The sequence below is a fragment of the Priapulus caudatus genome, unplaced genomic scaffold (assembly GCF_000485595.1).
Source record: "Priapulus caudatus unplaced genomic scaffold, Priapulus_caudatus-5.0.1 Scaffold1076, whole genome shotgun sequence".
Taxonomy (NCBI): Eukaryota; Metazoa; Priapulida; class Priapulimorpha; order Priapulimorphida; family Priapulidae; genus Priapulus; species Priapulus caudatus.
Window position 1 is genome coordinate 40,294 of NW_014578137.1, and position 12,917 is coordinate 53,210.

At 40.9% G+C, this 12,917-nt stretch overlaps 2 protein-coding genes across 2 annotated transcripts in view; one reads left to right on the top strand and one right to left on the bottom strand.

Annotated features, from left to right (window-relative positions):
* The window catches only part of LOC106815264 (glyceraldehyde-3-phosphate dehydrogenase-like), a 14,775-nt gene extending 4,014 nt beyond the window's left edge, over positions 1-10,761 (top strand). The window contains exons 2-10 of the mRNA XM_014819711.1: positions 3,790-3,860; positions 4,018-4,114; positions 4,599-4,767; positions 5,139-5,283; positions 6,919-7,057; positions 7,280-7,374; positions 7,742-7,904; positions 9,563-9,660; positions 10,175-10,761. Of these exons, the coding sequence (XP_014675197.1) occupies positions 3,835-3,860; positions 4,018-4,114; positions 4,599-4,767; positions 5,139-5,283; positions 6,919-7,057; positions 7,280-7,374; positions 7,742-7,904; positions 9,563-9,660; positions 10,175-10,241 (999 nt within the window). The 5' untranslated portion in view covers positions 3,790-3,834 and the 3' untranslated portion in view covers positions 10,242-10,761. The remainder of the gene's footprint in view (positions 1-3,789; positions 3,861-4,017; positions 4,115-4,598; positions 4,768-5,138; positions 5,284-6,918; positions 7,058-7,279; positions 7,375-7,741; positions 7,905-9,562; positions 9,661-10,174) is intronic.
* A 1,896-nt stretch (positions 10,762-12,657) lies between these two features.
* Positions 12,658-12,917, bottom strand: part of LOC106815267 (triosephosphate isomerase-like) — a gene marked incomplete in the record, with an annotated part of 13,176 nt that continues 12,916 nt past the window's right edge. Inside the window, 1 exon segment of the mRNA XM_014819715.1 lies at positions 12,658-12,728. Within this exon segment, the coding sequence (XP_014675201.1) occupies positions 12,682-12,728 (47 nt within the window).

Sequence of the window (12,917 nt, forward strand, 5' to 3'; positions counted from 1 at the left end):
CACGAACGCATCACACGAGAGGGATCACATTACCTCCCTGCAACTCCGTTGCGCGGAGGTAATAAAACTTGCACGTAGACTGATTGCGCTATGTGAGTAGGAAAGTCTCTGTATGTGTTTTATGCACACTATCAAATGTGTACAGTAATATGCATGTTTGAACCACAGGCACTTGGAACGTCTCAATAAAAAAAATTATGGCAAATAAGCACGAAATGTATTTACTACCAACGTTTCTTTACTCCCTTTCGCCTATTATAGCCGATAACTTTCTGTAAATGCCGTTCATATGCTCCTCTACAACACGAGTACTGTACACCGCACGCACGCACGCACGCACGCACGCACGCACGCACGCACGCACGCACGCACAGACAAGGTTAGAGGCTCTCGCAAGACGTGCCCAGATACAATCTACAGCGCGTCAGTAATGTAGAGACTCTAATACTTGCCTGGACTAGACCTGCTAGGGTAATTGATTATCTAGCTAGCTATAGATAGGGGTACTAGTTACTAAGTTATATTTATAGTAATTTATTTCATTTATTGTGTATAATTGTTAATACAGTAGATTTCTATTACATGAGCATTCAGCAAACTGTTACTATTAAGTTAGTGTAGTAAACGTCTTTCTTCTCATTGCATTTTCTTTTTCAACTTTTGTTCTTTATTCCTCAATGTCAACTCTTCAAACACTATAAATAGTAAACTGCTGCAGCACGTTTACATGTACGGCATTCGTTTTAACTGTCTGGGGGCCGATTAGTGTACATCACTCCAACTATACATTTCCCTGTATACACGGCGAAGTGAACTTCGTGGCTAAGAGTACAAATAAACGGTATCAGGACAAATACACCCCGGACATTTAGAGGAGGAGTTAGAGGACGACGGAGAAGGTAGTGAAGGAGGAGGGGGAGAGGCGGAGGTAGAGGAGGTGCAGGTGGTGGTTGAGGGAGGAGGAAGAGGAGGGGGGGAGAATGTGATGGAGAAGGAGAGGAGGAGGTAGAGGCGCCCTCCTCTACCTCTTCCCTCCTCCTCCACCACCTGGCCCTCCTCCTCCACTTTCTCCCCCTCCTCTCCTCCACCTTCTCCCCCTCCTCCTTCTCCTCCACCTTCTCCCCCTCCTCCTCCTCCACCACCTTCTTCCCTCCTCCTCAATCTCCTACCTGTGTTATCATAGTGGGCGTGTCCTAACAATGATGTGTACGCAACTGCGTGTCTGCATATCTGCGCCTAACAAATGTAGTACTACGCACGACTGAAATTTTACGTTTATAATCGTAGCAACAGACCTCAGATGAGCCCAGACGCTCTGCGGCTCTTGTTTTGGGTTAGAAATGAACGTATGTATAGGACATCTTGCTATGCACAAATGAATTTATCAGCAGAAAATACACCAGATGAGCCCTGTCGCTCTGCGGCACTTGTTTCAGCTAATACCCAAAGAAAATTTGACAGACGTGCAACTGCATGAATCTTAAAAATAAGCACATGCATTATTGTTAATATTTTTAATTTTGAACCTCAGACTGCAGACTCCCGCTTTTTGAGGGTAGTCCGTTGGACTCCCTTGTTCAAAAGTTAATTGCTACCCCTGCTGTAGCTGGAAAGGCAAGGAAAGCACATCTTCCTAAGTTCCTACATCCCACCTTCCAAGTGATTCACTATAAAGTGCCTTGCTCAAGGACTTGACCCCAGACCTTTCAAACGTTCTGTGCGTTAGCACTGCACCTTTCAACTACTTTGTTCAATACTTTGAGAGATCTTGGTAATTAAGCAAAGAACTAAAAAAAACCTCCGAAGTGATGAGGGCACGGACAGAGAGTTGAACTGTACTGTAAATAAATACAAAGGAACCAAACATGGGTTGAACAAGAGGGCACGATACCTATAGCATGTAACTGAAAGTAATCGTAATCTATTTGAACCACATCAGCACCTGATCCCATTTGTTTCCATCGGGTAACAAGTTTTTATCTCATCTGCCGAACATTAATTCTATTTGCTGTAATAGCAATTTACTAGGCAGTGTTACATTTTTGCACAAGATGAGAGTTAAGTGCTATCTTGCATCACCTTAATCATTAAAATCCATTGAGGAAACTATTACTGTATAAAATAGTAACCAATTAAAGAACATTGTAAATTAAAAAAAACAACAACAGTAGAGTCTAATGTGATGTTGACTGTTTGGCAAAATTATTACATGAATTAGTGCCTTGAGATTCACAAGATCTTTCAGAATACGATCTACATGCAGTGTGCCATACACAGATGTGTATGACCGACTGACCGTAACCTTGATTGCACTTGGATTATCTATAATTGTAGACGATATCTCTCTTGAGTGTACCCAAGAAGTGCTCCTCAAATACCAATGTTAATTTTTGATCGGGATTGTTGTTAGGTAGCTTTTCCCTATGCTAATGTTCCAAACAGCATTTAAAGAGTATGTAAAAAGAGAGCTTAACATAGTAACTGTCAGATTCTAAGGATCTTTGTGTGAGTCTTGAGTAGTGTGATGGTTCCAGACTGTATACCATGTCCTATTACTGTCGTATAAGAAGTGAGATGGCTAAACCTATTTGCAGATTAATATAGGCCCAGCAGATTCGCGGACTAAATGTCAAATGTTCAGCCCCTACGTACAGTAGTGCCGGCAGATGTGTAGTAGGTCTGAAATGGTACACCTTTGAGAAGCTATTTTCGTGGAAGTGGTGCTGCTGTGTGTATGGTCTCTCAGCTGTAGGCCTATAGGCAAGTTTTGATATTGGACAACTTTCCATCTGTATGTGTGTGTAGTGTGTACCAGCATGTATTTTTATCTTGGCCTTGTTTTCGTTTCCATTTTTGTAGCCTGTAGTAGTAGCTTAGTTAGTTTGCTATGAAGGACGCTCTAGCTAAGTAGTAGTATATCATGTAAGTGCAAATTTTAAACTGATACCAATTTGAATCTGTAGAAGGTCTATTCTTACTGTGTGTGCTGTATTTCTCCAGTTTCCCAACCACAACCGATGTCAATTTTTGTGAACCTGACATTTTCTCTTCTGTGAGCGCTTCTGCTGTTGATTGTTTAGCTGCGTTTTGAAAATCGAAAGTGTATTGATCGGGCTGGCCTGTGTATTTTTAGCTGTAGTGCATGGCATGAAGAAGCGACAAGTACAGTAGAGTCCAATTTCCTTTACACTTCAGAAACACATTGTGTGAGCGTAGGGGTGTTCAGTCTCGTAAATTCCAAGGAGAATACATCCCTGTGTGAAGGATTACCACTGTAGCCAGCCATAGTAGTTTGGCATTTTGCATTCTTACTGTGCTTGATAATATGGATCTGGTTTAGCTGGCTATATTTGAAATCCCTACCATCCAGGGGCAGCTATGTCCTTGAAGTTGCTATCCATGCTTACTGCTACTCCAGCCAGACGTTGCCTTCTGACATGAATGTAATAAACAACTATGGAGGTTGTGTTACACTTTGGAATTTGCCACACGTATTATTTTGATTTAGATGATATCTGGTTAAAGGTCAAGTCATCCCTGGTTAGGTCGTAAATGTTTGTTGTGCAAACGCTCAAGGCAAACCACTATTGGTTATACAAACGGAATCTTTTATTTGCTGATGGTTGAGTACTGTGTGTGCCACTTGATCATCTTGGTGATATGACTTGAGATAGCAGTGATGAATGTCATAGTGCCCTAATCAATCTTTTGATTTCTGAACGGTGACATTGCAGGCGTTTACATCGTATTGTTGGATGTTTGTTAATTAGATTTTTGCTTTTCTTTCAGCTTTTGTTCCTGAACCGTGTGTTGTTGTAATAAACTATCATAACCATGTCTCCCAAGATCGGAATCAATGGGTGAGTGTTGTATACGATAGTGATTGTAGCGTCGTTAGCTGTTATTGCTTATCGATCTTTGTATGGTGGATCAGAATCTATTTTTTGTGTTTTTCAATGTTCTGCTCGTTAATTTTTTGATGTGGATGGCTCGCATAATTTTTGGTCGTGTTTGTAGATTTGGCCGTATCGGCCGTCTGGTGCTGCGTGCCGCTGTTGAGAAGGGCGCCACCGTCGTTGCCATCAACGACCCATTCATCGACTTGAACTACATGGTAGGTTGCTGCCAAATGCGATATTTGACTCCTGTTTCACATCATTTTTATCCCATTTTGTCCTCATTGTATTGCGTAGAATGTGGCATGGCATGTGTTGAGGTCACAATTAAAAAAATCTTTGTTTGCCTTCACCCGACCCAGGCTGAAAAGTTTGGGTAGGTAGGTCGGCTTTTCTTTTTTTCTTTTTTGATTGCGGGGTCTTTTTACAAAATCAGCATGGTGTCTACATGCTCGGATGTGCTTGTGTGGAGATACCTTTTATGTTGAATGTTTCTTTTGCTTGGTACATGTAATGTATTGCCTACAGATTTATGTAATGTACAGTGATACAATTTGTTTAAAAAAAAAAGAAAGAAAAAAAGATCAATAAATTTTTTTTGAGTCTGCCCCTTTTTGGTGGGTCGGTCTGGGTGAGGGCAAACAAACAATATTTTTATTATAGCCTGAGTTTTCACGTTTTCCGATATTGCACCTTTGACAGGTCTACATGTTCAAGTACGACTCGACACACGGCAGGTTCAAGGGTGACGTCAAGGTTGAGGGAGGCAAGCTGATTGTGAACGGAATGTCCATCTCCGTCTTCCAGGAGATGAAGCCCACCGCCATTCCATGGGGAAAGGCCGGCGCAGAGTACGTCGTTGAGTCCACCGGTAAGTAGCAGCCAGCCTCGTGTTTACGGTGATGTGCTTCTCGTGGACTCGTGCTTGCTCTGTGGGGTTCATGCTACTTGTCCTGCAACCTAAGGAGAGTTTTGCTAACATTTGCATAACTTAACATAAATACTGCCCTAACTGCAACTCTGTACGTTTCTATCGATGTCAAGTTCAGCAATCTGAGTTTCCATGGGCACTAAAGACATGTCAAATACATATATCTAATAAATAAATAAAATAGTAAAAGATTATTTTATATAGATAATTGAATAAAATATGGTTTGGTAGCGATTGTGTAAGATCTCTGCGTAGGTGTGTAAGATCATGTTTAGTAGCTATTATATAAGGTGTTGCTTTCTTGTGTGCAGGTGTGTTCACAACCATTGAGAAGGCCAATGCCCACATCCAGGGCGGCGCCAAGAAGGTTGTCATATCCGCACCTTCTGCCGATGCACCCATGTTCGTGATGGGAGTGAACCATGAGGACTATAAGCCTTCCATGAACATTGTCAGGTAGGACACGAGAGCATTACACGATACTTGACCTTACTTGCAAGATATCCTCTCCCCCATGGTATTGTTGTTAGGTTAGGTTAGGTTAGTCTACTAGCGACCCAGTGTATTCCTAACTTGTGTGTCAAAATGTCAACTTTGCATCACAAAACAGCATTATTGGAGCGCCTTGCATCACAATCATTAGCAACAACTACTTGTCAATCACTCCATTCAGATAGGTCACATCAGGGAAAAAAATATAATTTATTTTTCAGGGGCTACTTTTCAAGCTCGCGTGCATGAAAATAGCACTCTAAAATTTGGTTTGCATTGAACTCTATGCAAATTTACGGGGGCTCTTTTTGCCATTTCCGGGGCTCTTTTTGGCATTTCGGGGGCTAAATCGCCCCGAGCCCCCGTGTATTTTTTTCACTGGGTCACATGTGACCAGTGTTGCTCTTTGCCTTTCACTCATACTTTGCATATTTATCAATTTGTGTTGTGTATATGGGGCATCTTTATTATTCCCATTTTTAGCTCGCCTTGACATCGTCAATATGAGCTATTGCCATGGGTCGTATGTCCGTTCGTCAACATTTGGCTACGGTCAACAATAACTCGGGGGAACTGTTTGACCCACATGTTTGAAATTGGGTATAGTTGTTACTGCTATGGGAGAGGTTTGAACGTCCTATTTTGGAGCACGCCAGTCGACGTACTTTCGAGCCACGGCAATTTTTTGGCAAAAGTGGAAATTGCCATTAGTCAGTTCAGGTTCAACGGGTTTTGCTCATTTTTGGTATGTGAATGAATAAGGGCTGGCCCTAAAACGTATTACAGGGGGTTTTGATATTAAATTTTTTTTTAATGCAAATTAGGTAGGTTTTGGCAATTATATAGCATATTATATAGACACGCAGATAAGTCTGTGGTGTCACACTCGTCTGGTTCGTTTTACAAGATTTTATTGACAATATCTTTAATGCAAAATTGGTATTTCCTCTCCACCTTGCCGATAAAACGTCTATATTAGAGTAAAGTTTTACAAAACATGTCGGAACGCAGCATAACCTATTTATTTCGAACGCCATCGCTAAGAAACATCAAAGCGGGTATAGCGCCATCTACTGTCACAAATTGTGATTCATTTTGGTATATAAATTATTGCGATATGCAGATGGCAACCGTGTGCTACCGCCTAGAAAAACTCATACGAAGTAAACACTTCCATGCAACCAATTAACCTTTGACAAAAGTTGTGTTATGGGCAGGGAAACACCATTGTCACGTGGAATAAGCGTATCCTCTCAATCTTACACGTTACACATCGGGAGCTCCGCTTTTAGGCAGTGCCTAAATCTGAATATTATAAAAATGTTACCGCCTTGCTAGCTCCAAGAAACCGTCTTGCTAGGGTTATTTTTTGGGGGGGTTGCGATTTTGTAGTACATATGTTACTAGAAAGTAGTTATGGAGGAATGCTAAGAACAATGAAGGAATGAATTAGAAGTCTAATTAATACCTTTAGTATAGTACCACTAAATACTGTTAAAACTGTGGTGGCTAAACTGCCCCCCCCCCCACTCGGTGCACTCATTTGTGCCCTTTTTGTGGTGACCTACAGTGTCATTGACACTTTCATTTACATTGTAGCAATGCTTCCTGCACAACCAACTGCTTGGCTCCCATTGCCAAGGTGGTCAATGACAACTTCGGCATGATTGAGGGTCTGATGACAACCATCCATGCCTACACTGCTACACAGAAAACCGTTGATGGCCCAAGTGCCAAGGTGAGTTGAAGCCTTCCTAAATCCTCCAGCGATGGCTCCGGATCTCACTTAATTATCTGTGTTAATTTGTTGTAGACCATTAGTATTTAATATTGTTTTTATATATGATGATCACTTAGTCCATTGGGGTTTGGTTTGTTTTCTTGAGGTCTTTTGTATAATTAGTCTTTGTAGTAGTTAAAAACTTATTATTAAAGGTTCATAACATTTACACTTCTTCAGCAATGGAGAGATGGTCGTGGCGCCCATGCTAACATTATCCCAGCATCCACTGGAGCTGCCAAGGCTGTCGGCAAGGTCATCCCAGCCCTGAACGGGTAAGTCTCTGAAAGCATTCTCATTTATGTTATTTTCTAGTTCATTGTGAGTGGTTTGATTTGCCATGGAAGGAGTGTTAATCCATTATTGTAATTAAGCTAGAAACATTGAGCACAGAGCCTGAGTAGCCTCTACAGGGTTAGTGATTAGTTATCAATGAATGAACTTATGGTGGTCTGGTAAGATTCTCCCAACTTCTGCTCCGTCTCAAAAAACGTGTGCATGGGTGTGCACATGCACAGTCGTGAGTATGTGTATATATATACATATATATACGTACATATCATGGTTTATCTCGTTATACTCTGTGGCGGACTTTACTTTTTTCTTCGGCACTAACACGACTCTCCAATACGTTCCATACAGGAAGCTGACCGGCATGGCTTTCCGTGTGCCCACACCCGACGTGTCAGTTGTTGACTTGACCTGCCGCCTGGAGAAGCCAGCCAGCTATGACGCGATCAAGAAGGCCGTCAAGGCTGCTGCCGACGGACCCATGAAGGGATACTTAGAGTACACTGAGGATGCTGTGAGTGGATGGGAACCACGGAAAATATTGCTTTTTTTCCACGGTCCTCGAGCTCTTTTTTCAAGTCTGGGGGAAATAGCTCTCGTCAAATTTTTTTACGGGAGCGATTTTGGAGGTTTGACTCGCTCATCGCTCCCGTGTATTTTTATACCCTGATGGGAACGAGTTTCGTGGTCAGGTTGGGGGTCCCATCTATTATAGAATGGATGCTCGTCTGTAATGGGAATTTCTGCGTTTCCTTTAAGGATACTCTCCACGTTGTGCACGGGTATTGCTCTAGTGAAGATTAAACGTTTAATTTGCGAATGAATCGACATCAATCACTTGTTTTATTTCATAGAGGCATATATCTCTATGCTCAAGCTCAAAAAATTTCATGAAATTTTCCAGCCACTATTATGTTACCACACAAAATTTGAATTTTTATTGTAAAAATGGTAATTTTGGATATTTCTAACTACCAGAAAGAAGAAGGATACAAAATTTTTTAGCCACATGTTCAACGCCAATATGGGACCAAATAGCACGTCAGGATTTTTTCTTTTATTGTCACTATTTTACCGAGAAAACTCGATCAAAGCCCTGCTCGAGAAAATTCAAGTTGATGTGTTAAATAGAAATTTTAGAACTAAAGGGCCATAACTAATAAAGTACGCCACTTATACCAATCCCGGACGCCGCTTTTACCACAATATGTTACCATTAAAACGAGTGTAAAAATTAAATTAATCGAGTTTGTAATCAAGAGAAATATCCATTTACTAACATCGGCCGTACTATGTCAGAAATCACGAACGGAGCAGAAATCAGGTTTTCTATTTTCACAATGGAGTGACGTCCTGTGTGCAAATGGGTGAACGTATGTGAGAAATCTATTGTTAGTACTTTACCTGCGACATACCCACGACGACACTGACACGCTAAATTGGTAAAATGTTCATGCACCTTGAGAAATTCTCCTGAGAAATTAGTCGAGTTACCATCACAGAACTAATATCACTAGTCACAAAGCTAATATGTCAACAAACGCGTGCGATGTACTGAGTAATAATGATGGGTGATGTAAGGTGTGTTGCATGGTGTTAGAACTATTTTGGGCAGTGGGATACTTGCTTGGATCATAGCACAGATGTACATGAATGTACATGTATTACATGTAATGCAGCTGTGCAGGGTTGACGATGTATGTTGGTTGTATCATGTCTCCGACATGACGTCAGAAGCTGCTTACCACACATGTACGCGAGCAAGCAAAAACGCTCTGACAGTTCACATGTACCGTTATATGGAGAAATTAGCATGTACACAGGTGGCACATAGTGTTAGCCATCGAATAAAGTTGAAAACGAAAAATCGATGAAATTTCATGCACAACGTGGAGAGTATCCTTAAGTGGCAGTTATAATGTGAAACCATCGTTATAGAACTGACACCTGTCTATGTATGAAACTTTTTGGGGGTTTCTCACGAGTGACCCCCTCCCACACGAGTGACACACACAGATTATGCTCTTGTACTAAACTAAAGATAGGTGGTGCAATGTGCTGGTGTAGCACCTGTACAAGGAAATGTATACAGACAATTTCAAAGTAGGTACCTAACTGGCCTAAAGTCTGTGCTTACATTACCTCATCTTACTTTATGTTTGCCGGTTTCAGGTTGTGTCATCTGACTTCATCAGCAGCCAATCTAGCAGCGTGTTTGATGCCGGAGCAGGCATTGCCCTGAACGAGCACTTCGTCAAGCTCGTTGCCTGGTACGTAGTCGTCGAGTCGACAAACAAGTTAACTGTTGTTCTAAGTCTTGGTGTGCCTGCGTGGCATTCAGGATGTTTTCTTGAACGTTGCTGTAGTTTTATCAATGTTCTATTTAAGGACATTTAGTTTAACGGTGCTCTTTTTCAAGGCCATTGGGAAGCTAAGGTTTGGGGTGAATTCTCGTGTTGCTGTATTTTTAACGTTGTTATTTGGAAAGATACCGCGGTAGTTTTAAGTGTTCCTGCCAAGGTCGTTATTGTAGTTTGGCTTTATTCTGATCAAGAACTAGTGTAGCCAAGAGTTACATGCTTGAATCGCTGTTGATTTAATAGGAGTTTCGACAATGACATTAAAACCCAAATGGAAATTTTTCGTGTCTGTTGTTTTAATGGTTTTGCTGTCAAGAACATTAGAAGGCTGGAGTTTAATTTCTCGTGTTGCCGTAGTTTTAATACACGTACGTATACAGCCGAGCTGGAACTTCATTGTGATTTAAACTTGGGTGTTTTGCAGGTATGACAACGAGTTTGCCTACAGCTGCCGTGTCATTGATCTGATCAACCACATGGCGACCAAGTAAATGCGCTCGTCAGCGCTGATGAGGAAATCTGTTCTATGGACGCTGATGATACTTCCCTTCACCTTAGCACTACTGCTTTGTGGCCGGCGCACTCATTATCCCATTCGCTCTGGGTTTTAGCTTTCATTCCGATTGTTCTCAAACAGATTTCCGGGTGTTCTTGTTGAAAGTAGCATTTATTGTTATATAGGAGTGGTTCTGTTTGTATCGCTTGATACGTGTAAATGCAAGTTCCGTTCAGCTGAATTATAATGAATAGATGTCACCGAAAATGAAGACACTTGTGTAGCTGTTACTTGTTTAGTCCTATTTGGCGATCTATGTGGTCTTTGGCTTTAACGGAGAAAAAGAGGTGTAATTAAATATTCTAATATTTGCTGCTAGTCACTGGAGCCCGGTGTCCAATATGTAACTGTTAAAGGCTTAGGATAGTTGATATATATCACTGTATTCTAAATTGTTAACATGTTCACCTCTGTGTGCTGAATAAACAATCTGAATTTATTCGGTTAGCCTAAAATACATGTTTTTGTTATTTTGCGCTGTTTTCATTGCAAACGAAATCTCACTGATAAGACCATGGAATGTAAGTCTGTATTATGTTGAATATTGAGCAATTGCAAATTATTTATGTAAAAATAGTGGGCTGGCATTTTAACCAGATGTATGCTAGAAAGCATAAACAATAAAACTTGCACGTAGACTGATTGCGCTATGTGAGTAGGAAAGTCTGTATGTGTTTTATGTACACTATCAAATGTGTACAGTAATATGCATGTTTGAACCACAGGCACTTGAAACGTCTCAATAAAAAAAATCATGGCAAATAAGCACGAAATGTATTTACTACCAACGTTTCTTTACTCCCTTTCGCCTATTATAGCCGATAACTTTTTGTAAATGCCGTTCATATGCTCCTCTACAACACGAGTACTGTACACCGCACGCACGCACGCACAGACAAGGTTAGAGGCTCTCGCAAGACGTGCGTAGATACAATCTACAGCGCGTCAGTAATGTAGAAAGTCTAATTTAAGAATCTATCGGATTTCACTTCTAAAATAATACTTGCCTGGACTAGACCTGCTAGGGTAATTCATTATCTAGCTAGCTATAGATAGGGGTACTAGTTACTAAGTTATAGTCATTTATTTCATTTATTGTGTATAATTGCTTTAATCGATTTCTATTGCATGAGCATTCAGCAAACTGTTACTATTAAGTGAGTGTAGTAAACGTCTTTCTGCTTGTTGCATTTTCTTTTTCAACTTTTGTTCTTTATTCCTGAATGTTAACTCTTCACACACTATAAATAGTAAACTGCTGCAGCACGTTTACATACGGCATTTGTTTTAATTTGTCCACTTAAAACTGCACACTTCAACCCTAACTCTAACTGTCTGGGGCCGATTAGTGTACATCACTCCAACTATACATTTCCCTGTATACACGGCGAAGTGAACTCTCCATCACCTGACCCTCCCGCTTAACCTCCTCCACCTCTCCCCTCCTCCTCCACCACCTCTTCCGCTCCACCTCGACTCCTACTGTATTATCACTGTTCACTCATGATAAAAACAACAGGTGAGTAATTGTCTGGTGGTAATTGATCCGGGCGGGGGGGGTAATTGCCAGGGGGTATTTGTCTAGAACGCAAATAACATACCTTCAGAATCTACCACATGTATGCATGCACAGTTGTTTGGCATAGGGTGGTTGTTAGTAATCAACTATTGAGCAACACCAACGCAGCCAACATTGTGTCATTACAAGAAGCCTTTAATTTCAGACTAGTAAAATTGTGACTAATATACACAATGAATACACATGATTACATGGAATGCATCGAACTAAATACACGTTATAATATGCTGATAGTATGACAGTTAGATAGTTAGACTGGATAGTTTGACAGTAAACCGAACAAACATAAACGCAAATTCAATAGAAACATGAACAATATGCTCCGGAACAGTGTGTATTATTGATTTTGTTACTATTTTAACAGGCTATGATACGTGTAACTAATAGTAACAGTAATAGTATAATTTTCATCCTATATGTATGTTGCCATGACACATGCCTCTCACATAACGAAACCGGTAGAGTCATAGCTGCTAGCAGAAAACTCACAGTAAAGAAATATATACTTATCCACTTTCTTGATAGTGAGGAAAGATCTCAAGTGTGTAGAAAACAATCAAATAAGACGAATTAAATGTCGTACTGTGCAGCCATCGTTTGGAATTATATTACAAGTATTGCTTCATATAGACTGGAGTTTTGTCGGCAATGATGAACATGTGTACTGCACGGTACGTTGGTACATTTATCTGTTACGGTTGCTCTTGCTGCACCTGATGCTCCTGCTTAGTCTCTGCGTTGACGATCGTGACAAAGTCCGGCTTCAGACTGGGCGCCAAACAAGGAATCGTCGACATCAGGCTTTGGAAGCCAACTCCTTTGCAAGTGCCAGCGTGTACGACCCTGCAACAACAATTACAAACCATTAGATTAGTCGTTATATAACATTAAAGCCAGGATTCCACATTTTCAACACGCCGGTGTTGCTCTGGCATATCACACTGATTCTATGCATGGTTAAAGCCGCAATATGCCATCCAAACGCTAATTTTCCAGTACTAGACTGCAAAACTTGTGTCATACATAATCACA